The sequence below is a fragment of the Oenanthe melanoleuca genome, chromosome 1A (genome assembly GCF_029582105.1).
Source record: "Oenanthe melanoleuca isolate GR-GAL-2019-014 chromosome 1A, OMel1.0, whole genome shotgun sequence".
NCBI lineage: Eukaryota > Metazoa > Chordata > Aves > Passeriformes > Muscicapidae > Oenanthe > Oenanthe melanoleuca.
The window spans coordinates 39,720,642-39,747,224 of NC_079334.1; the positions used below are offsets into that span (position 1 = coordinate 39,720,642).

At 37.0% G+C, this 26,583-nt stretch overlaps 1 protein-coding gene across 1 annotated transcript in view; it reads left to right on the top strand.

The window, feature by feature from the left end:
- TAFA2 (TAFA chemokine like family member 2) overlaps positions 1-26,583 on the top strand; it is a 175,257-nt gene that overhangs the window by 113,907 nt on the left and 34,767 nt on the right. The window contains exon 2 of the mRNA XM_056482399.1: positions 14,301-14,407. Coding sequence (XP_056338374.1) covers positions 14,302-14,407 — 106 coding nt within the window. The 5' untranslated portion in view covers position 14,301. The remainder of the gene's footprint in view (positions 1-14,300; positions 14,408-26,583) is intronic.

Genomic DNA, 26,583 nt, shown 5'->3' on the forward strand with positions numbered 1-26,583 from the left:
CCTTGCATACTTGGCCTCTAGCTGTGTACATGCTCATGAGCTGATATTCCATGAGCATACCAAACAGCAATTAGACTTCATAAAGCTATGCAAGCGTTTTGGAAAACAAGTCTCACTACAGTTTTAAAACCAACTTCCACCATCTGTTTGGGAAAAGCAGTGGGTTGGTTTCTTGTGAACTTGGCAATTAAATATGCTAAAATATAATAGTGGCAGAACACAATATTTGCCATACCTATTAAGAACAAAAGCTAAAATCCAGCTATGTAACACCAAACCTCAGACCAAGAGTCACCATCTGGCTACCAGATTAATCAAAACTCTTGATACTCATCAAACACTCTCATTTGGAATACACTTTTAGAGATGAATTTTAAAGCAACAGGAGTTAAATTCTGATTAGAAAAGCAAAGTTCTTATTTCAAGGGTTTAAAAAGCCATAAAGCATAACCCCATATTATGGGGTTTTACATTCAGATTATTTTTCTGGTTTTTTGTTTGTAAAAATTATTTTTGAGGACAGCAAAAAATGCAGAAATTTTAGCAGTTTTCTAATGCTAGAGAGATTAAGGCCAGCACAGGAACATAGTAGGCTACTGTTCCAGTTTTTGAAATAATGAAATCACAGCTTTTTCTGGGTGAAATGCCATTTCTGCTCTTTCCAGTAATAAAGAAAGCTAACAAACACAGAATACCTTTTAAGGATATGTCAGGACTTCAGATATTCTGGAAAATTATGTCGAAGAATGGACTTCTTTGGGTGTTCAATTTCCAGAATGAGTGCCCTGGAGTATTCTATGAACAAGAATTTGAGTGGAGAACTCTGCATGGCAGAAGATTAGAATGAACAAAATGCTCTCAAACACACACACTTCAGTATCTAGCATGTGTGCAATTGGTGCTGCTCCTACCAGGAAAAACAGTTGTCATAACTGTGTGAAAAGAGAAAATTGCAGCTGTTTAATATAGTCCTGCTGAATAAGTAAAGGACTCCATTGAGTGAGCTTCATCCCATCTATCCCTGCTTTTCAGATTATTAATTCATATATACCTATTGGTATCACCCAAGCAATAATACAACAGCATTTTCATTTTTAATTAGTATTTGACAAATAGCATACTTTAAGGAACAGGCCACAATAGAAAAAAAACTTATGGTGAGGCTCAAAGACTAACTTTTTTTTATTCTTATACTACCTGTAGATGAGTATTTCTGAATTACAGCCATCATGAGAAATGTACCATTTATCTTTTACCTCATGTAAAAGATTTTCATTATAGCTGAGCAAAGAATTGGTATTTGATGAGCTTAATCTGGTTTACAGTGCACTGGAAATATATAGTGGTTTATATTTATGGGAACAATACATATTGGGTGAATTGCTTTCCCACTTCATTCCATTGTTTGTTCATGTAAATACTTTGCACATCTTGCAGTTAATGAGATGACAAATAGTTTGAGATGACTGCTAAATTTTGAGGTCATGGCATACATTTTAGGTTCATCAGCCCTATGCTATCTTAGGTGAAATACAATGGAAATAGGATTGGAAAAGGGCACTGCTCTCAGTGTCCTCTAGACACTTTCTTTCAACTGGATTTTAGTACTCCTTTTTCTGTTGAAGAAACATGAATTAGCACCATCAAATAAAATATATTAGTCAACATTCAGGAGCAAGCCAGCCACTGGAAATACCTGAAGACTTCTTTACAGATTCATGGCACTTCTTGTTTACATTTATTTCTGAGATGTGAGTTCATCCTCATTCCTGCCATTCACAGGGTATTTAGCAGCATTTGGGTTAGACAGTGAAAACCAAATGTGCATTGCTGTGATACCAGTAAAAGAGGAAGGTGCACAAGCTATTAACAATAGTTAAAAGAAAGAGAAAAAAATCCAAAGCAGAAGGATCAGTTCTAATTAATAGACTTTTACTTCCATTTATCTTAGTAGCTTTTTGTTAAATATGTACATATCTGTGGTAAGTAATTTTCATTATTTAGGTAGCATTTTTTAAACCATTAATGAACCTTGACCTTGACATTCCAATTTTATTTTCCTCTGGAATTTCAAAGCTTACATAAAGAAATTACCAGAAAATTCCACTTTCCAGAATTTGACTTATTTTATGCAAATTGTATATATTCCTTGTTCAGCATTTATATTAATTAAACATGAACAATAGCAATATAAGTGAATTTATTATACTTCATATAGCTATCCAGAATAAATTTCCATAGAGCATCTGTAGATAATTTGGAAACAGAAGTATAAAATAAATATGTGACTCCACTGATTATTTCCAAGCCAAAAATTTGTCAATAATTGCCAAATCTGATTGTCTGGAAATTTATGTTCATCTTTTTCAAGTCCTGAAGGCTTTAATACATGAAACAGGATCCTTTTGTTTCATTGCCTTTAGAAATCCCATTTTCTGTGAAACTGCAAAGGATAATTACAATTGAAGTTCTTGTCTAATTAATGGACTTTGGGAGCTTTCAGAGAAACATTAAATATCAAAGACACAAGAGAAACACTGGGGAAACTGTTTCCTTCACTCTGCAGCTGAAATGGTGGCCCATTGTCAGCAGCTACAACTGCAAATTATGCAAGGAGCAACATAAAACCAGAGAATGTCCTTTCTTCAATCAGTGTTGTAAGAAGAGCTTTCACCTTTAACTGGCAAGGATTTTTGGAAGCATGAGGCAGATAGTTGCTAAAATGAAATAAAAATAACCGATGCAGAAGGAAATACACTTTGTCTTAGATTGCATTTTGCTTCTCTTTAAATTTTGAAAGCTGTGATGATTTTCCAAAATTAAAAGAATATATTATGAACTGCTGATCTCAATATCATACATATAGTCTCCTGCAAGTCTGGCAAACTCATAATCATTTCCTTTAATGGTGATGGCACTGCAATAGCTATATTTGTGACTGAAATGATATGGAAATATCATTATACTATTTTTTTCTTAGTAAGTAATATATGAATGGCATTATATCTGTGCTCTTGCAAAATACAGCGTTCTCTTATTAAAATTCAGTCATCATTTCACTGAAACAGCATTCTAAACCCTTCTATCTCACCATTTATCTTTAGAAGTTTTGGTAATTTTCTGATGTCTTTCATTTATGGCCATTCTTATGTTGTACTAGCTAATTCTATTTCTTACCTAAAGACCCTTTTCAGGTCTTGTGCACTTAGAATAATGCTCTCTTATTAATGGACTCCCATAAAACGCCTTTCTAACACAGCAGTAAAAGAATCAGAGTTGACTCTACTGCTCTTGTATGTTACCAAATTTAGATTATTACTGGCAGCAAATTAGACATTACTTGGTTGAGTTCCTGTACAGTTCCAATTAATTATTATAAAATGAAGAATGAAAAGAAAAAAAAACCAACCCTCTCTTTAGTCATGAATTCTACAAACACTGACTGTAACCTCTTGTTTAGAAGCACATTGCATGAAATTCTGCATATCCTTGTCTCTAATACTGGTGCTGCTAACGTAATTGTTATGAAAGTATAATGACAGAGCTCTCTTTAATAATAATATGCAAATAAAAGTAAATAGTTTTTTGTTGTTCCACTAAGCATGCATAAGAATGCAAATGCAGAATTTGTTAGAAACATTTAAACCTGTTGTAAATATGGTAATATCTGAGTATTTTCTGGGCCAAGTCTGTATTAAGAAGAAAAATCATCTTTATTCAAATTTGGTTCTCTCTTATAAACTTCTGATTCAAGGACATTTCACATTGCCAGGCTGAAATAAGAGGATTTTGATCTAACTATGAATAATAACCTTAATGTTTTATTGATAAAGTCAACTGAAGCATACTTAGGCTCAGTCCTTTACTCAAGTCCTGTCTGCCAGGGCAGCATGCAGCCAGTGCCTTCCCTCTGGGCTGGAGGATGTAGGTGGTGAGCAGGGCAGATCCTTTGTGATCAGTGTCTGTCCCACTGCCAGTCAGTAATTTCTTAGGCTTCCCATTTTCTGTATGTTCTTAGGCATGTCATTTTCTGTACATTATTCACCTAAACGGGTCAACCTACTCGTCTTAGCAGTGTTGCCACAGGTAGCTTGGCTACCAGACTCAGGGAGAAGCTGTCAATAATCTGATGGCTGAAAATGGCATGTATGGAGCAGTAAAGCGTCCAGTTTGGCAGTTCTACAATGAGCTGTGCTTTTCTTAACAGTAGAGTCGCTTGTAAGTTAGGTAATACTCCCTGTGAAAATAAATACAGAAAGGCTCTTGTCGTTAATTGCTTTAAAAGATAAGGGTTTTGCTGTTTCACAAAAGGGAACAATTCACTGGGTAATTTGAAGTAATTTATTCTGTATTCTGTGCTCTAAATTAGGGGGATGTACTGCAGGTAACTGTTCCCTGACTTTGGTACACAAGCTGTCTTTTCACTTTGCTATGGTGTCACAGTAGGAATAATGGCCCTAAAATGCAGATCAGAACTTGTTTGAGGGCCTCCTGAGTGACAGTCCCTTTCAAAATGTCACTGAGGTTTTCCGAGGATCTGAAAAGGCTTTTCAGATTAATCACAACCAAAAGGGCATCTCATCCAAGTATAAAATAATTATAATGATTATCTCCTTCCTCGTGAGATTATAGGGTTGCATCTACATTAGCAAACAGTTTATCCCTACAGAAGTGATTTTGTAGACCCAAACTGTTGTTGCTGAGGGCATGATGTCCACATTCTATTAATTTAGTGGAGGAGATTGTTTCTGACTAGCCCTTGTGTCCTAAAAGGAACACTTCTAAACTGTAGGAAGGCTTTAGGTGCACTCTCGGGCCATCTTTTCCTTAATTTTCATCTAAAAGGGATTAATTTGCTGTGAATCATTCCAGAATCATTCTAAAATGTGACCCAGACCATAGTAAAAGGAGAAAGTTTGAAAATTCATTCGAAAATTGAAGTCCAGCTCCAAATTGGAATGCTGACATAAGTGTACCTTGTAAGAGTCCAAGGAAGTTGGGGGAAAAAAACACTATTTATTGATTTTTTTGCCATTTATTCTCCTGTTGTACTCTACCTACAAATCTCAAACTGCATAACATGCAGCAGGAAGCTGGGTATAGAATTTTAAGAATTGCTGGTTATGCCTGGTTATTTAATGAGGTCCTGGCCATATTAAAATGCCATTTCAAGGCAGGCACAGTACATGCCAAAGAGTACATGCCATTATTTATTGAGGTAGACTCACTTGGATGAAAATCAGGGTTTAAGCTCCATATGACTCTTGCATAATTGCTGTTACTCTTCAAAAGGGGATATTTGAAAGGGGAGTGGGAAATGGATTTGATTTTTCAAGGAAAACTGGGTGCCATTTAGACACTTCAGCTATCATTAAGAAATGATTTGGCTTGAATTAATTCCTAGCAAGAACACTCTGAATTTTCTGTTTTCAGTATGAGGTGGTAATAAAAATATCTCATTGTTTTAGAATACTGACAAGGAAATAGAGAGTGAGAGTCAAAATTTTCTAGCATATTGGATGATTCTAAAGATAGGATTAGTTATTATGGTCTATGCAACAGATTAGATAAAGTGCCAGGGCCAAAACTCCTCTAATATTTGATAAAGCCCTGTGTAGAGAGAAAAAAAAGCCATTTTTCATTTCTGTGAGTGGAAAATTCATATTTTCTTCAATGTGGGCATACCTCTGCTGAGTAGACAGCACTGTACCTGGATTACCTGCTGGACTTTATGTTCTGCTTCCCAGCTTGTAGCTGAAGGTTGTTTGTGCAGCCATTCTTTAGCATCTCTCAGAGTGAAAAAAGTATTTTTCTATGTATATGCTCAGGAATAGAGGTTTGCTTTGGGTAGATTCATATTTTGGAAGAGTTTGAAAAAATACTTTGATCTCACTTTTTCCTGTGAAAGTGGTGCCTCTGGTGGCTGTGGCAAATGAGCGTGTGTAAGGACTTGGCACTAAAAGGGTGGAGGAACATGTTCCAGCTGCGTTTCAACCAGGTTTACTCTCAGCTGACAACTCTCCTGTCTTCTTAGTGTGTTATGTCAGCTGTTAAAGATATTTTGGTCATTGCACAGCCAAGCTCCATATTTTTCTGTGATTTGAGCAACCTGTCATTTTTATTTACACTTGACCCCTTACTTTCAAGTGTGGCCCAAAATGTGTAGGAGTCAGATATAAAACATAGATTAGGCTCAGACCTACTATTATTTGTCAGAAGTGCTCCTATGCCTATTGACAGATATAATTGTCATGGAAATAGCAGGGGAGAACTTAGTCTGAGTCCTGCTTCCCTGTTCATCTGCAGAAGCCTGTCATAGTGTTATTTGTGAGAAGAATTCTTCGGAAAAACAGAATTTAACTTTCACTTGGATATTCTTGCAATCAAATCTGAAAATACACATTTCAGGTCTGGCAGGATTGTGTAATATAATGATGGCCTTCATCCATACTTTTGTCCATGTAAGAATCCCAGAATTAGTCCTCCACTACTGATTGAAAGGCATTATGTTTAATATAGTAGTCACTTTAAATAGATCTAATAACAACACTTTTAAATTCCTCTATCCACACTTTCAAAATACTTCTAATGTTATAGTTTCTTTTGTCATATGAAAATACTTACACTTGAAAGTACATAATATTTAGGTTCTATATCTCTACATGTTCTACACATTTTCTAAATTTTCTGTTTCTGCTCTTGCAGCTTATTTTCTTCATATTTTGACAATTGTTATGCTTGCCAGTCTTACATCTCCATTTCGTCATTTGTAAAAACAGGATGACAATATGAAGATTTTAAATTTAAAACATAAGTGATAAAAAAGAGACTGAGTTCTAAATAAAGTGAGGGAGTCTTAATTATACAATAGTCACCCATGCTCAACAGTTTGACTTTAACTCACTGAAGTTAGTGAAAAAAGCATTTTGGGTACTGAATAATCCATATTTTTTTACATATGTTGTTTCAGATGATGAGTTCCCAACTTGTACCAGAAATGCTATTAATCCCTGATATTCCCTTTCAGAACTCCAGCTGGATTCACCTTTCAGTTCTTGTAATCTGCAGTGTCTTCAGCTTAATGTAGAAGTTCTGTAGTGACACTGTGGAAAATGCTTTATCTAAAACCAGACAAATCATATCTACTTCATTTCTTTGTCTGGAAAATGAGTTATCAGAAAGAGCTGTCAAGTTAGTCTGGCGTGAGCTACCTTTGGTAACTGCTTCATTTTATCCCATGTTCTATTTACTTCCCTGTCTTTAATTTATCTTTTTCTTCAAAGCTTTCAAAGCTCTTGCAAACTGAAGAGGTCAGACTAATAGGCTTACACTTGCCCAGATCATTTTTGTCCTTGCTTTTAAATATGGGCACTTCAGTTCCCATTCTCCACTAATATTTGATGTTTTCTCTGCCTTCATAGATTTGAAGGCTTATCTCTGCCACTGCAGTGGCCTTTATGAAATCACAGTACACCTAGTGATTGAGATCTTAGTGAGACATTTTGTTCAAAGCTCATTGCACAGTTATCTTTTTTATTTTACAGTTAAGCTTTTGATTGGTTAGTGAGATATGAGTAAAGAAAATTTAAATAACCGTCTGCAGGAGGATCACATGTAAGATATAAGCAAATAATGCTGCCTTGATGATTAAGTGAATAGCTAGTACCCCCTGCAACTTAAAGCTCCCTTAAGCATGGAAACTGGGAGAGAAATAGTTTAAAGTGGCATGATAATATCAGAGAAAATGATGAGATTTGCAGCCTAAGTATCCTCTAATACTGAACACTTCATGGTCAGAGATTATTTTGCAAAGGTGTTGGACATCATTGGGAAGCTTAAAGATATTTTAATACCTTCGATGTTTAAATATTCCATAATATTTTATGCTAGCACTTAAAACTCAGTGAATGGAAAGTGTAGGTTTGATGTTAGATTATTACTTTTAGTTTTATGTTTGTGTAAATACGTGGAAGTATAGAACCTAACCTCCCAAAAATTCATGGCATTTTATTTTTCCATACTGAGTAACATGCCAGCATTAGCATTCATCAGGTGAACATTCTTTTACTGGTCCTCATGAAATGACCAAGAAAGAAATTTAGTCAGTTAAATACATCTGTATTGTTTGAGTTAAAGATGGCTAGAAGGGTGCATTTCTTGTTTATAATTTCTTTGCTTTATTGCTTTCAATTAGGTCTTGTATCAGGTAATTAATGAAGATGAAAATTACTATGAACTGTGTGTACAGAGAACTGGGGTTAGTCTGGAAACGGGACATTAACACTGATAGCAGTTTAGAGGGAAGACGATCGATTACGACTATGCATACGCTTTTGGAAAAAAATAAGTTCTTTCCATCATCTCTCAGTGTTTCTAGCTGGGAGAGGGAATGCAGCTAGGTGGCTAAAGCATTTTACACCTCTGGCAATTTGAGCATTCATGCTTATCAGATTTTGGAAACAATAATATATATGTAAATTTCACATCTAAGTGCTATGAGACTGCTGGCAAATGTAATTACCTGTATGTGCATCTGTCTACAGCTTCCCTCTGCTGGGAAACTAATTGAAGTATGCAAAGAAGAATGTTTTCTTTTTGTTTATTGCATGTTTTCATATATTCCATAAATTTTTATTTTTCAGATATTTGAGACATTTTTTTGTCTTGAAACTGTCTCTTCTTATAAAAGCTCACTTGCTAATCTTTTTCCAAGAACTCATGTTATGTACATTTCTGTATGTGCTTAAATTTAAGTATGTCTTTAAGTTACACTGATTTAAATAAAAGACAAATATGGGCATACATATCAATCATATGCTAAAGGACTTTTGGCAAGATTTAATTTTCCTCAGAGTCCTAAGTTTTAGCACAGTAGCCTTTCAAAAGCCCTCTTTATGGCATTAAAGCCTCAAAATCTTCAGTTTGCTTCTGCTGCCATACTTGACAAAGCAAGAGTGAGAGAACTAATTTATCAGTCTGCCTAGAGTGCTTTAACTATTTCTGAATATTTCTTAGTAGTGGGGCTAAGCTCTCTATGACTACTTATTCTGGCTATGGAAATATCCACAAACAAATTTTTTTTTTTTTTTTTTTAAATTCAACAAACCAACCCCTTGTGCTTTGCATCCAGGGATTTCCTGCATCTCCTATGTGAGCCTAGTGTGCACTGCCAGGCCAAATGCCTATTCTCTTTTTTTCACTGCCCACCTAAATCAAAGAAAGCAGCTTGTGAGAACGTGTCCACGTTTGTCCCACACTTCCTTTTGGAATCAGAGTGCACTTTGTGTCTGCTACACACTATGATGTATGAAACAGAAGGAAGATTGATTTTCACAAGCTACCTTGTACCTGAAGTAATGAGAGTGGCAAATTACTTGTTCCCTGAGCAAACATGACAGGAATGTCATAGAGGGAATTTATATATATGCAGATGCACAGGGGTCACATCGGTGTTATTTTTGCAAAGTGACCTTGTTCACCAGGGGGACATTTTTAAATCTGCATTAATCTACACTGGAAAGGCTGAATAAAACGGCACATACCTGCATTGTGTGGGATGTAGCAACTAACATAACTAATAAATAATGTACCATTCAACACAGTAGAGAAGATAATTTAAATGGCAGCATTATTTCTGTACAAGACGCTTGGTCTCTAGTGTTTTCTACTACTCATTTAGGCTTTCTCTGAAGTAGCAAAAAAATATTTGTCAAAAAAGAAAACTAAGGGGATGTGGGACTGATTTTCTTTTAGATTTTTTGTCTCTGAAGCATTTTTTCATGATTTGGTAGAGAAACAGTCTTATGTGAACACTTGCATTCACAGGGTCTGTGTAGCTGCAAAAGACAAATGGACCTTACTGACAGTGAAACTTCCCACATATGAACAGCAGAAATGAATGAGTTTTGAACAACTTCAGAGAATCTGTTCTTTGTAAAGAAAAGAAAAACAAGGAGCAACAGAGAAAAATGCTGTTACTCCTAGGAAACAGATGAGAATTTTATTTGTGTATAAGCTTTTAAAGGAAGAATAGAAACTATGTTTCCTTACATATTTTTCTCTTCAACAGCAAACATGACATGAATTTGTACTTCACCTAAAATCAGAAAGCAAGGCAGTTTAGCACTGGTCAGTATAGCACATAATATAAGATCATTCCCATGTGATTCTCTTTTAATTCTGAACTGTTGGCAAGGTGGCTGATCTCAAGGCCAGAAACAAAGGAGGAGGAAAGTAAAAATGCAAGAGCTTATGAGTGCTACATTGAAAATACACATCTGTGCATAGCATTTTCAGTACAGCTGAATGGCTGGACCCCATCTGCTGTTGATAATGGGCTGACAGTGAGGTGGAGCAGTGACAATGAGAGCCTGTGCAACACTGGAGTGTATTCACAGTTTGCTGCTGTTGAGCCACAGAGGGCAGGCAGAGGGATTTCTGCTGATGTGGCAGCTCGTGAAACTCCTCTGCAGCATCATATATGGTTTCTCCCTGAGAAAAAAAGTCCTGCAGTTTTTGTCACTAATCACCAAAACAATCTATTCTTGAGTTCATGGTACCGCACTGGTGTTGGTCTCATGGAGTGTGCTTCAAAAGAAATCTTTGGGGGCAGAAGTAAAAAATCCTGTGAATGTATTCCTTGTGTTATGGTGTCAGTGAAGAGCTGGGCACAACAGAGCCATCTCACACTCAGCCACTGCCTGCTTGAATTATGTGGGTGACATCTTTTTGTTATATTTTGAATGTGTTCCTGGAGCACAAAGGGACCTATCTTTCTTTTTTCTTGCCTCAAAGCACATTGAAAAATGAACTCAAACACAGCACACTTTCATGTCCTCTTTTGTGTGAAAGTGCAGAGGATTCCTTGGGTTTATTTCCAATATGTTGGGTTAGAAACTGAAGGAAATTTTGTTACACATAAAGCTCACGTGTAAAATTGATTTTCAGATGTAGGTGTTTTCCATAGCATGGCTATTCTCTGTTTTGATCAGCTTTGGCTTATGTGGCATTATTGAAGGCTGGGTGGATCACAGAAAAGAAAGTAAATAAAAGGATAAATGTCTCAAAAAGAAAACTATCCAAGTTAATATCTATAGTTTGTCTATGGATCTCTGCATCACCTCTAGTAAAAGCAGGTATTATTTCAGAGTTTATTTGTCCTACTTAACACAGTCAGTTATGTTAGTGTAATACTAGTACTGAAATGGACTCAATTTTATTTCCTGGATACACTTACTCAACATAGATCAGGATTGCAAGAGGCTAATAGTTGTTTCAAGGCTGAGGTCAAATGCTATCTAGTCCTAGTGTCTTCTCAGTGCTCTATCATGGACTGTTCTGCAAATCCATAACAAAATAACCAGCATCAGGGTTTCAGAGCCCAGGTGATAATGCAGTGAGATACTGAGCGTATCTCATGGCCTCTCTGTCCTCTCCTTCTTTTCTAGTTTATGACTCACTTTGTCAGTGATGTGCATCCACCCCAGCCTCTCAGCTTCTTGGACTACAAACCCTTCATTTTTTGTTTCTAGGGCTGTATTGCTGCAGTGTGGCCCTGTGTGTAGCCAGGAGCAGAGAGCTCCATGTCTTGTTTGTGCTTATGCAGCCTCTTGTCTGTCCTTGGACTGACCACTGTGAGTCACAATGCACAGAACCACAGCTCTGGGTCTAGGGTTATATAGCATAATTAATTTGCAGCTAACATCATAATCCATTTTTTTTTCTATGAGCAGCTGTGTGTAATGAATGCTTTAACTTCATCAGGTTTTTTACACAGTTCTTCTGGTGGCCTCTGAACTTTTATTCCCAAACTAGAACTGCCCCTTGCACTGATTTTTCTGTTAATGATGTCTATTAGGGGGGCTAGTATTAGGCACAGTTCAGATTTCTGTCCTTCTAAAGGCGAATCCCACAAATAACTAATGCAGAATTATGTAATAGCCTTGTGGTGCAGAAAATGGTGTTTAGTTTTTCTCATGATTGGGAAACCTGGCAATGGCAATGAGCCCAGATTTTCTGTGTCAAAGCTGAAACCCTTCCCTGACTTTGCAGAAAACAATCTCACTCAGTGCTAGCTTACTCCTTTTTGGTATGCTCAGCTGTGTGCAGGGGTTTGTATCTTCACTCTGCCATGCATCCTGAGGGCAGCTTTCTCAGGCAGAGAGGCTGGTTTTCTCTCTTTCCCCTGCCACTACTGTTTTTCCTGATGCATTTGCATTTTCTGATGTGCATTTGCTGCCAGTCTTGCAGCATAGTGAAGAAATCTGGCATCAGCAGAATACAGGAAGAAACTGTATTAGATTCAACCTTGCTTTAATGGTGCAAGTCCCACTGGGTTTTCAGCAGTGTTATGTAGGTGAGGAAGAAAGATTTGATTTTAATGAGAGATGACTTGGCACCAGCAGAGTAACAGGTGCAGTATGAGAATCTAGAGTGAAAGAGTTAATTCATATTCTTTGCACAGAGATAGCTGTGAAAGAGCATATGCTGAATGTGCATTCTAGTCTCAATTTTTTGTTCTTATTTACAGTGACAAATAATGTATTTCCCTTTAGCTTTGAGTGGTTCATAAACCTGGAGTTGATGATGAATATGCAGTTTACACTCCAAAGGCACTGGAATCAGTGCAAGAAGGCAGACCTTGGAGTGGTTCACAGCACACTGTGATCTCTGCTGTGATTGTTAATCAGTCAGGCTTTCAGGGGCACATGTACCATCCTGGTTACAGCACTCACTTGCTCCTCTCTCCTTTTGCTTGATAATCGTGAGATCTAAAGCTCTGGGAAACACATAATAAATGTGTGACTTCTGTAAAAGAATGCTTTTTCAGAGCTGTCTGCTCTGAATTCATGTTTAAAAGGGTTTGGTGCACTCTTCAGTGGGTTGTTAGTTTCAGTCATGTTTTCTTACCCACTGCCTGCTCATCAATCTCCTGGAGAGCAAGATTGGCAGTTCTGAGGGAACTGGACTAGTTTCAAGTCTGGAAGTCATAAATAGAGTTGTGGGGAGTGTGTGGTGTTGTATTTGAAAGAAATTTGCTGAAAAGAGAGGAATTGTTTTGAAGAACTGGAAAATTATTTGGGACTTTGGACATATAACTAGTTAAATCTGTGTTAGAGCAGTCTGCATTTCAGAGTTGTGGTTGCCCAAGATAGCACCATACACAAGCAGAAGAAAAGAGATGCACCTGAATTCCTTTGGGTTTCTTATGAACATAATAGGAGACAAATGTGCAACCATAATGAAGCAATGCTTTTTTTTTTTTTTCTGCTCAGAAAAACAACCTAAAAAAAGTTTCAAGCATTACAATACAACAAAAATTTTGTTCAAGTGATCAAAATTTTCAGCTTTTCTAGTATAAACAGTTTGAAATAGTTATCATTATTCTCTTGACCTATCAAGACCTAGAGCTGTGTCCTAGCCAGCTCCCTAGAGTTTTTCCACAGGGAACAAGTAAGAGAAGGACTCATTATTGCACCTCTTGCCACTCTCTGCACAATTGTAATCCTTAAGCACTAGAGCCTACATGCCTGAACTTGTCTTTTTGGCAGGTGGAGGGGTATTTTGTCTTTGGATGAGGTTACTGAGAAATAAGTCATGTGTTATCTTGTGCTTGAACCACTCTGGTGGCTTGCTGTCAAAGTGGGAACATCACTGAGTGAGATGAGGGGAGCTCTGCAATTTCCCTTGGTGCAGTAAATCAAATCTTTTCATTACCCAAGGGTAGACAGGAGAGAGGGTGGTGAATCTGCCCTGCTCTACTTCATGTTTCCAAACCACTCAGGTCTTCCTAACAGGATTTCTCTGCAGCAGGATTGGTACATGAGCTGAAGGTCTATTCAAATCTTGTATTGCCTTAGGACTCGTGGGCACAATCCTAAGAGAACTGCAATCCCAAAAGTTAAAAACACCACTGTGTGATCAGAGACAACTGCACTACCATGCAGACTCAGTGGTGGAATTACTCAGTTTTTCAAAACCTGCTCAGAGATGCCTGGGTTCATCCTTCTTGCCAGCTTTGGAGTCTGCTGTGGTCATGGACACTGATTGTGCCCTGAGAGAAATGATGATGATGTTGGATTCTCCTGGCACTGACTAGGGCAGAGGAATGCTGTCAGACCAGGGAGGGAGATTATGTTCCTGCTCTATGTACCTCATTTAGAGCTAAGCAGAATTTAAGACTTTAGGATTGTGAGCTGGACACTTATAAAAACTTAGTAAATTCTCCTTAAATTAAGAAAAAGATGTCTTTTTAAGAAATCTTAAGATAAATATTTAATTTTGTGTATTTTTCTTTTCAGGATGAATAAGAGATACTTACAGAAAGCAACAAAAGGAAAACTGTTAATAATAATATTTGTTGTAACTCTGTGGGGGAAATTAGCATCTGGGGCAAATCATCATAAAGGTAAGAAATTATATTCTTTTCTATGATACTGTTTTATCTGTGGCCTCCATCAACAAATTCAGAAGGGTCTGGTCTATGTGACCTTTTCTCCTCATGTGTATTTGTGTCTTGTGATACTGGTTTACTAATCAGTATCAAAAAATGAGAGTTTTCAATGGATAGACTTTTACTAATTTATTGGAAGTTTAAATAATTTTGTAGTGCTGGTGTAGTTGAAAAAATGCTAAAAAAGTGTGGTAAAATAAAAAATATACTGAAAACTTTTTGTCTCATAAAAATAGTTATATCAGGAGATATATATGATGCAAATGAATTCCTGTAATGAACCCTGGAAAGAAACAGCTTTTAGTAACTGTAGTAGTGTGCAGTTATCTACCAAGATTAACTTCATGGATAATGTGTATTGATTGTTTCATCATCAAAAAAAGACTGCTGCTTTGCAGTATTGTCTGATTTCTAGCTTTGCTTCTAACACCTGACCAGGAACTTTTTGTGACAATGTGATATTTGTTTCCTCCTGGTCATTCCAGCCCTTAATATGTATACATACCAGCACAAGCTGTGATAGATTATTTAATATTGTAAAATTGTATTGTATTTCTTTTTGCATATGTGTTTCTGTTAATTCAAGGAACAAGCTCTCCAGATTCACAAACTAATGCCTTCTTCTAGGCTAATATAACTTGAATTGTGATCTGCAGTATAACAGGATTTTGAACTCCATTTCTCAAATTCATATATTGTCTGTTGTCTGTTTATCTGCTTAAACAACATAGAATAAACTCTAACAACCTGAATAAAGCAAACCCAGAGAAAGGATTCCAAAAAGCCCAGTTAGTTAATTTCTCTGGTTCCATGTTCATTTTATAATGCTCCCTCTGATGATAGGATTTTATGAGCAGGTATTTTTAAATATCAAGCCACTAGATATTTTTCTGTTAAGTGAAGATACCTTTCTTCAAAATGCCCCACTGATTAAGGACTCCAGGATGCAGAGATAATTTCTGCAAGTCTTATACAAGTTGCAATTTGGCAGCAGACAGAACAGACTCTGATGTGGTCCTGCAGGTCACCAGGTGGGCATCATGCCAGACAGGAACTGTGCTGATACCCTTTGCTCAGCCTTGTTCCCTCTCCAAACAAGAATACAGATTTCTGCTGTGGCTTCCCAGTTTAGTTGTCTTTTGGAAAAGAGCCAAGGCAGCCTGCATTCAGAATTCTTTTGCTTTGATTATTTCTCTTTAAACACCCAAAAAAGCTGATATCCAGACCATTTTGATTCTGTATGCAAGGGCTGGTCAAGCTGTGTTTGCTTCTATAGAATTTAAACTTTGCCAAAGTATGCTTGCTGTACTTTTTGAAAAACTGATGAGTAAACCTACCTCCACATATTTCACAAAAACAAATTATAACCATAAGGACTATTTTGGGATTTGGTGCTTCATAACTGAGAATAAAAACATCCACCATCAACTGTAGCTTTTCTGTGCAAGGGAAACTCCAGCAGAACGACACCATTGATTATCTGGACAGTGTTTGTTGTTTTTGCCTCAGCCTTAGAGCAGAGATAACTTAAGGAGTATTTTATTTAATTTTTTTAGATAAAAAAGTGCATGGGCCGCCCTTAAAAATCAGATTATTAGCTGTAGGGACTTCTTTAAATTCCTGCAAGCTAACAAAAAGCTTCTTTGTCTTTAATTTGTATCTTTTCATGCTTTTAACAAAATATATGAAGAAGTCTTGCAGTAAAAAAATAATACCAAGAAGCATGACTTGAGTGTATAATTTGGAAAAGCAGCTACTTTACCTGTTCAATTTCTTTTGGAAAGAAAAACTATTCAGAAAGATTTTGGCTTGTGGATTTAGTAAATCAGCTACACTCACTATATTTAGGTTATTTAAAAATACAAAAATCAGAGTTATATAGCTCAATCACCATTGATTTCCAAAGATACTGGGAGTTTAAATTCCCATTGTGTCATAGAAAATCTTCCCCGTGCTCTCATGGCAAAAATGGAGCTAAGACACATTGAAGGAGAATGTTCATGCTGTTTGATGCTGTTCACCTTTGCATGGAGTTTCCAAATACTGAGAAACATGTGAGATTTTTCAGCACTAATTATCCCTAGCATCATTAATCTTCATTTATAGAAGTCCTTTCTAACATATTGACATGACAAACCCTAATGACTTTGAAGGAGCCCCTACAATTCCAAAAATCAATAATCTGCATTTAAAAAAAATCTTTACTTTCCTATTGACTTACTCATATTATTCACTAGTTGCACTAACTTTCAAACCCATCTCTTTTTCAGCAAGCTATTGTTAAAGAAAAGAAAAAGTACAAGAAGAAAAAGATCATCAGTGTGTGAAAAATTGTTTAATGAGCATTCTGCTCTCCAGGCAGACTTCAGGAGGAATATAAGCAGATGACTCTGACAGGCTATCTCTAGGCTTGTTGCTCTTATTTCAGGGATGTGGCACAAATGAAAGCTCCCAAGTCAGCAGCAAGAAAAATAGAGGCCAGGACAGGGCATGGGAAACAAGGCTCTGAGGACCAATTGAGCAACAGGGTTACAAGCTGGGATTTCAGATTACATCTTTTCAGTGTGATGTGTGTGGGTGCCAAATCCACCCTTCTTTCTCTTGAGAAGTCTTGTTTGAAGACACTTCTTCTCCCATTATCTTGACTGATGGTTGAAGTTTCATCATTCTGGACAGTAAGTCCAAGAGCTAAGAATGCTAAACAGTATTTAAAACAATACAAATCTTGCTCTTTTCTTCCCCCTGCACACAGGATTACAAGTTCTTCAGCGTGATTCCTGGCTGTGCACATAGTTATATCCCATTTATCCTGTCTTCTGGAAAAAAAAATCAACAGTAAATCTACTTTTTTTTTTTTTTTTCATTTTGCTGTAGACCCTGATACCATGGTGACAGGTGTCTAAAACAAGCACATGCACCTGGGAATCAGCTTGCAGTACCAGAAGCATTTGTGCTGCAGTAGCTACATATGAGGAGAGAGGCATATCAATCTCCAAAAGGATGTTGTCAAATGCATGAGTTGAAAAACTGATAAAGACTAATCCTGATCCTCCTACACATTGCTAGCCCTTGGAAAACAAACAAACCTGTACAAACATATAGTGTTTGCTGGCAGATATGGCAGGCAGGCATCAGTTCAGCATCACTGCCTTACTGCTGTTTCTGTCATAGGGAGCATGAATTGATTTGATGACCATTGTATCACAGCCCATGATAAGGTGTCAAGTGTTGAACTGGTCCTTTTGAGAAAAAAATTTGCTGATACCCTCTTACAAGCACTCCTTTCTAGAGAAGAGGCTACTGTTACACAAAACTTCTATCCTAAAATGAAAAACTCTTTCAAAATAAATAAATAAATCTGTGAACTTTTTAATCAATACTTTTTGTTTACACTGAAAATGCAATAAAATATTCTAATTAAATGAAGAATGCTTTTGAATCTAAACATAGTTTAATATTTCTCAAATACAAAACAAGTTCAACTTTGATTTTAAATCATGGAAAAATCAAATATTAATTTAAAAATATGGCTAATGATGGACACGAGCATGCCAGAAGGAATTTTTTATGGAACCAGAAAACATTCTAGGTAAATAAATAATTACGTATTTTTTGATTATCATGAAAATCATGGTAATTTATTGTAATTAAAAAAAAGTCACTCAGAACCTGAACTTATTCATCTGATGCCTATCATATAGACAAACTAAACTGTCATATGTGATGCAGAATTGCTGCTCCTGCTTGTCTGTGAATTTGTACTAAATTAGAAGTCTGAGGGAATGTCTCTGTATTCAGAAGGAGATAATGGATTTTGGTTTCTCCTTGCAGAGGAGGGGCTGTTCCAAAATCTAGCTGAATGAAGGAGCCACTGAGCCCCTGAAGCTGGTGGTTAGGTCCTTGTTGGATGAGTCTGCCTTCTTCAGCTGCTTTGCTGAGCAGGAGCACTGCTGGCACCAGTGTTGGGATGCAGCTTGTGCCACATGTGCCCAGAGTCTGGGAATGGGTATGACTGTGAGAAACAAGAAACTATATTCCTAATATTTAGAGACTCTGTCTAGACAAAAATCTATTCCTAATGGTTACAAGTCCTAATAGTTACATAGATCTCTGAAGTATTCAAACTTAGTGTAGAAATACCTTCATCATGAGGTTATGGTGGTTTAGTATGGATTTATATTTGTCCTTTCTGTTGAGGATTTTGCCCTGTGTAGAAGACAGGATTCATTACACAGAAATAGAGGGTGCTTGTATTCAATTTTAAAAACAGAAGGTAACTTCAGTGCAGAGGACAGAAATGAGATATAAGACATCTCTTGTTTCACCTAACTAACCACTAGAGAACTGCATGCTCCTTGTTTTCCTCTGAGAGACCCTGATTGGAGGCAATGCCATTCATTGGGGACATAAGATATGCAGTTTGAATTGTGAGCTAAAGAGGTCCCCAAATTCAGGTCTCCCAGTCCCCCTGTGGGGGCTCTAATATAAAGGGTAAGCAGATGCAGCACTTCTTTTTTCTCAGTGTGCACTTTTTTGAAGTACCTGTACTGTAACATTTGTTGAGGGATCTGAACCTGTGCATAAATCCCCCTTCTGGTTATGTGGACCTGTCAAAGGATAGAAGAGTTGTTCAGCATATTCCTATTTCTGGAATTAGGAAGAAAAAGTCCAATATTTAAATGAGGGAATTTTCAGGCATGCAGAGGAATGTGTGTGGATGCCTTAAGAGCTGCCAGGTGAGGCTGGAAACTGTGAGTAGAGTCTGTCAAAATATTATATGGGTATATCCACTCATGTATTATTCTTCTGTAGCTCCTGCTTCATTCAAAAACTCTTTTGTCATATTTGCTGTCTCAAACATGGACCATCTTATCTTTTGTGGAGGTTTGGCCCAGAGACAGATTCTTTTAAATGAGAATACTTTGTGTGCAGCTTTCACTAACTTAATTCTATGTGTAATTAATGTTTAAATATAGAAACAAAGGAAGATGATAGTTATTTTAGCAGGCATGAGGAAGAAAGATATTAGATGTTCTTATCTAGCTTGAGCATTGTTTGAAAGTTCCAGTCATCAGGATCAGAACCTAATCCAAAAATTGCCTTTTGCTTGAAGATAAAATAGAACAGTCAGTCAAGTATTTTTCTATCAGTATCTGTCACTGCAATCTAAAATGTTAATTCCATATCTGTTAGAATTCAGGAGATAACATTCCTTGGCCTTCTGCCAGGGTCTAAAGGGAAAAAGAGTCTCCTATTGCCAAGGTGCCAGTAGTTCTGATGGTGCACTAGGAAATGGGTGCAGCTATCAAGGCAATAGCAGAGTTGTGCCTATTTCTTCCCTGTGCTGCCAGCTCCATCACAGCAAATGGCTGCCTTCCTTTTTACCCCATTCCTGTCATCCCCTTGGCTGTGAATCTTCTCTGGCCTTGAATAAGCCATGAAGGGATAAGTTCCAGAGTTGAGTTTTCACATGTAGTGAAAAGTACTTAAAGTACAAAAAAGTACAAAAGTAGTACTTAAAAATATTTGTGTTTATATTTGGCAAGTAGTATGGCTTCTTGAGTTTTTCTAATAAAAGGAAAAGGGTGGGGGTCTTTTTTGTGTCTTGGATTCTTTGTGCCAAATTTTTATTAACTTTCCACGAGTAAGTGTCCAGGGTAATTTTCTTAAATACTTTCAGATTTTGTGTTGTGGAGGAAAGAAGATGGTTGCAAAAAACATTATATTCTTACAAAAGTTACATAGTTGATTTTACAGTTTCGAATTCAAAACTTTTTAATATTTGCTGTTATAGTAATGTTGTCTTCCCTTAGATAACTGTCCAACCAATCAACTGTATCTTTGGCCAATTTCTTTTTCATAGGAATGAACTTTCCTATACTTTGTTATGAAAATACTGTAAGAGGTTAGGACTGAACAAAACACTGATAGTATGCTTATCCTGTTACTTGTTCCTATCATGAGTGAATGTTAATGTTTCCCTAACACTGGAATCAGACCTACTTTTCCAGTTTTATATTCTTGGTTTTGAGTTCCTCCAGTAGAGTTGTTATGTATACTGAGTAATGCAGTACATTACTACATTACATTAGTACATTACTGCTACATTTCTTTATCCTTATGCCTAGGAAAACAGAATGATTACATTTGCATGCCACAGCTGTTATTAAAATTATAAAAACAGTATGAAATAAACTGTTATGCAGTATACTCTCTTGGATTCTATTGACCAGAATTTTAAATTTTTTTGTTAACTTTTTAAGTGCTTAATTAATGTAGCACATAATAATATATATTTTTGGTACCATTTCCATTATTTTCTTGGCTTGCAGTTTTATTCTGATTTTTTCATTTGTCTAAATGTATATCATGACATAGCACATGTCTTAAATAAACTTTTCCTTGGAGTCAAACAGAAAACAATAGATGTTAGATGCAGCTGTGATCAGGAAGGAAGAGAAGGACTGTTCAGTGACCTGGAGACTCCCATCATACATCATGGAGCAGGATCCTTGGAATTTGGCATGAAATGTAGAAGAGGCTGTGTTTGGGTCTTCTGATTAATTTGGAGCCAATGATTGGATTATCTTGAGATACATTGGATGGTCATGACAAGTTTATATCCAAGACCCTGAAATCAGCCCTCTGTGGTGGAGAAACCAAGTAGATTTTTCTCCTCTAGTATGAGAATTTCATTTTTACCTGTCTTTTTTTCCTTGGAGAAATACATCTGGGACTATCAAACAAGAATATAATTGAAAAGAAAATATGAATAGTTTACAGTTTCCTTAACATTATATTTTCTCAAAACTTAACATTTTAAGATCATATAATTTTGTAAGTCAAATACAATGAGTCAATATCATTTATAATTACAGTCTGATCCTTAACAGTAAGTGTGTGGAACTAGGTGACCTTTAAGGTCCCTTACACCACAAACCATTCTATCCAGAAGTGTAAAATTACTACAATGGCAGGATTAGAAACAATTCTATATTCAAAGTTCTGCTTTCCTGTATGGAGGACACACATTGTAGTGCCAGTATTGAGTTTTTTGTGCTGTCCCTTAGACTTTCCAACACACATTCCATACAATCAACAATGGCTGTCCCATATATGTGCTGGTATCTACTGCACACTGACTCAAAGGATTTCACATACTCAGATTGTTTGGTTTGTGCCTGAAAAAGCACGTCCCATGTAGAGATTATTTCTATAACATTAAGGGCATATGTTAATCTAATTTTCATCTGTATTAATTTTCTGCTGATGATGTATAAAGACTGTGCCCTTCTCTCTTGACACTCTTCACTGAATTTACTCTACAACAGAGTTAGTAATTGCTTGTACAATGTCATATTTTAGAACAGATGTTCTTTAGTCATACAGGTGCCAAGGAAACATTCAGAAGCAGACAGCTGGGAAGTATCTATAGAAAAATATTTTCTTTGTTTTGGTTTGTGGTTTATAAAGTCTTTTTCTGAACAAAAAAATGAGTTCTGTTCACTGGGGGTGCTGAGGGAATTCACTGTTTTAAGGCTCCCTGGGGCAGTCTTCCTAAGCCATAGAGAGTTAGAATTATAGAATGACAGAATTATTTAGGTGGGAAAAGCCCTTTGAGGTTGTGAGTACAGCCATAAAAGACTCAGTGCAAATTTATAAAATTTGCATTTTAGAAGACAATCTATATATGTATGCATGTGTGTGTAAGAGGTAGGAGAGACTTGGATGAAAGAGGAAAATGCAAAGTCATCACTGCTGAAATAGCTTACATGGACCATTCTAGTGTTTTTTAAGTGCCTATAATTTATTTATGGGAGTTTCACAAAATAGTGGTGATTTTCAAAACTAGCTGAAAATTCAGGGAATTTTCCACAACATCTAGTTTTAGGCATCTCTTCTAGGTTCTCTGAAACACCCTTCAGAGCTCTTCCTTTCAGAAAGTGAGAACTCAAGCTGTAAGTGTAAGTGTGAACACTTCCCTGAATTCCTATATGAAATAATTTACAACCTATTGGACAACTTCTGGAACTTTTGGAAAGTCTCTTAGCAGAAGAACTCAGTTTGGATGTTGCACTTTTATCTGCCTAAAAGCTCTTTTCCTGTATCAAGGTCATAGTGTCTGAATAAAATTCTAAAAGTCTTATTTCTAATTTTCAAATATATTCTCATTTTGCAGTTCAGAAGCCAGTGAAACCTGATCTGTGAAAGATTTATTTATATCTTTATATCTTTCTGCAAATGTCATTCTGTTGTGTTAAAAAAGGTTTAGCTGTTAAACCTGGATTTTACATTTGTTCCATTTCTCCTTGTTGAGCTACAATACACAGGATCAGAGAATTGTTGGTGTGGGAAGGGACCTCTGGAGATCATCTGGGTTCACCTGGAGCAGGTTACACAGGATTGTGTCCAGGCAGGTCTTGAATATCTCCAGAGAAGGAGGCTCCACAACCTCTCTGCACAGCCTGTTCCAATGGTCTGTTACCCTGTTATGATTGGATTAAATTAAAATTTTTAGAGAGATGCTTCTGCCTGAATTAAGGTGCAAATGAAGAATCATTGAAGACAACAGTGTGGATTTGATTTAACAGTAAATATAAGGTAGAGAAAGAGAGAGAGAAAGAAATAGAAAAAGGTGTGTGGGGGGGTGGTGGGAGAGAAAGATAGTGACAGAGGGACAGATTAAGAAGAAAATGTCACCACTCCATTGTACCTGATGGTGTCCCATTGATCCTCTTCTGGTCTTCTTGGTGGTGAGCATCCCATAAAACAGAGTTCAATGGATTAATACATGCTCAGACAAGGTGGGAACCCTGAGGTGCCTCCCCTGGGGGAGACAGGTTTGACATTGTCTCCTGCAACTGGCTCTGGACCTGCTGTGTCACTTGGATCATGTGCAGTCCCCTGGTGCAATGAGCCTGGAGGAGCTCTGGGAGTCTTTGATGGATGATGACACCCCTCAGCTGTGCCTCACATCAGTGTCCTGTGGATGTGGCCTTTCCAGGCTGGGGAGGCTTTACAGCTGAGCCAGTTTGTGTGAGGGAGGAAGAATGTTCACTCTCTCTGACCAGAGTTACTCCACACACCCAAAATTCTCCTCCTCCCCTGACTGAGGAGAAGTGTGTGCAAACCTGGCCTCACAGATGGGTCTGTGAGCTGTGGCCTCCCCCATCCTGAAGCCAGGCAGAGATGAGTTTCAGAGGAGGACAGCTGCTGGGTTTGATTTCCTTGTGTATACAGTCTTCTCTCACAGCCTTTTGTACTTCTCCCTAGACCTGAGATAATTGAATATAGTGTCACCTTTATCTTATCTCAGGTTCCCTTAGGTGGCTTAACTCACATCCCAAAGTTCCAGTCAAGAGGCATATTCAGGGATGGGTGGGCTTCAATGGTCTTTGTACAGTTTTGCCATATTGGACAAAAAATGCTCCATAAAAGGGTTTAGGCCATTAACTGTAACATTTCAGTCTTTCACACACTCTCACAGGAAAGCAGTTTTCATCACATTGACTGAATTTCCTGTCTCAGTTTCTGTTTGTTGTCCCTTGTCATTTCACTGTGTACCACTGAATAGCATGGCCCCATCCTCCTGGCACCAGCCCTTGAGATATTTGTGTGTTTGCAGGAAAGTCTGGAAGAGCTGTTAAATTTTCAAAGAAATAGTAGTGAAATTCTGACCCTCCTTTTGGGAGTGTGCATGTGCCATTTAACTGTGGCCAGGGAAAACCCACTTCTCTGCTTAGATGGAAGCAAAGCCATGGCATACATGGAAGGGGCTGGCATGGGGCCTCAGATGACAGGAAAAGCAGGAAAATCACAAAAGAGCAGTCTGCCTTGTGCAGCTCTCTTTTAGCAGGCTGAGCAAGAATTCTGTCTGTAATGATGAGTAGGCTGAGGCAGGAGCTGCCAAGTCTGTCTTGTTCTTTTTTCCCCATAGATTTGTATAACTCTTGTACTCAAATTGTTCTCAAGTAAATGCAGTAGACTTAGAATTCTTTCTGCAAAAAAACTTCTGGCTTCAATATCAAGTGCCCTTGAAGCCCTTGAATGACTGAAGCATAAACCTGAATGTGTGGGTTATTTTGGGTGAATGCAGAGCTGCAGAAAGGATATACACAATAAAAGTATTCTGATAAGACCAACACAAACCTTGGGTGCATTGTGCCATTGTATTTTTAGGTGCAAGTTATTAGAATTGCTTCAGCTGAGTTTATGCTCCAGAGATGTGTATGAGAGGAAGATGTCTGAATTATTGAGAAGGTCAGAATTGTTCTGGATCCAGGTTTTGAACCCAAGGCTATGTATGTGTCTGATGAGTGGGGAGCAAGGACGAACCACTTCAGCCTGTAGTTCAATCTCAGTGAACAGAACTGATCACAGGAAAGACCAAATCCATCATTAGATTCCTTCAGTGAGCTGAAAGACTGAGGAAAACCAAAGTTTAGTTTTAAAAATCAGAAAGATAGCAGAAAGTATTGTACCTGTGAAAAACAAAATGAGGATATTTCTAAAATAAAATACTTATTTAAAACTTAGTTCAGTTTTGTTCTATTATGTAAATATGCTACTGACAGAAAAAAATATTACTGATGCTAAATGTTCATCTAAGATGCATTGGCATGTGTCAGATTAACTGTGGAAATTTTGTGAAATGGAACCCAGAAGGTGTGCTAAGTGCTACACACTGCAGAGTGGAAAGTAAATATGTATCCAGTGAGCGAATATTGAGAAAAGAAGCATCTGGAAGAAATGGGAATTTTAGATTCTTAATTGCCTCATTCACCCCAGAACATCTGCCAGAGATATTAGGAGCAAAAATGACTATATCTGAGAGAAGATAAAAGTTTAAATAAGGAAGGAGACACAGTAATTTTGTGCCATTTTGTTACACTGATGCACATTGTGCATATGAAAGCTTTGTAAATCTTTTTTCCTGCTACTTTTGGTTAAAAATTGTCTTAGGAGAGTTAAAATACTGTTTCTATGTCTATGTTTATGTTTTAAAAAACTGTGAAAATCCAGAAAATCTCAATTATGAAAAGAAAATGGTCCATATTTTCTCATTCATTGTAACAAAACACATGCTAGAAAGGTGAGTTGCAGAAGACAAAGGACATCCTGCAGAGGTTGTGCCCTGGAAACATCTGAGAAAAGAATTAACCTTTCATCCTCCTTCCTTAGGCCATTCCATAGTTTAGATGATCACCCCTGGCAGTGTCTTCTGGAGGACTGCAGGAATGAAGTGCACTCAGGCCCTCTGCCTAATATTAGGAAAGAAGATGGGATTGGATAAAAGTAGCTGAGAAGTGGGGAATTAGGAGGAACCCCATTATACAGGGCTCAGTGGTCTCTCATGACTTTCATGACTTTTCAGTTTTTGCCCTGCAAATTGCAAGATGCATTTTCTGCAAAGAGATTTAAGGACAGAACACATTTTTCACCCTTCTTCTGTCACAACATCACTGTCATTTGATTTTCCTGGGTTTACTCTGATAAACAGCATGCAAAGAGGAGAATGACTGAATAAAAGAGCATAGTCACCAGAGTGGGGGTAGGTTTATTGAAATTCACAAGTGTGCAATAAAGTAAATTGTTCAGTACTCTTCTCCAAGTGCTAGAGAAAAGTAGAAAGAATTTAAAAACTGATATAATTTTAAATTTTCTTTCAAAAAACCTCAAAAAAAAAACAAACTACAAGGAGCACAGGATATTTTTGCCTATAAAAATGCCATACTCTAGAACAGTTGTTTCTTAGTTGTAGAAGTATCAAAAATGTTCAGAATCAGTCAGCTATTTTTGGAAATAGCAAAGCACAAAAATACTTTAATTAGTTTGGACTAAAACCTCCACTGATAGGATATAAACAATTTTTGTGTTAAAGGCCTTTAGAACTTAAGTTTTTGGTACTTTTTTCTGAAAGTGAGAAAGTAAGTAAATTAAAACACTTTGAATGGCATATGGAAATAATACTCTTATTTTTGTGGTACATGTGGTTTATTTCATCACAGGCAATATTTTAGCCTCATTATTTTTTCATCTTTCTGAAATAAACGATGCTAGTCTGTTTAGACAATAGGACACTATTAACAGTAATTACTGAAAGTTTTTTTAAAATAATGATTTTGCTGAAG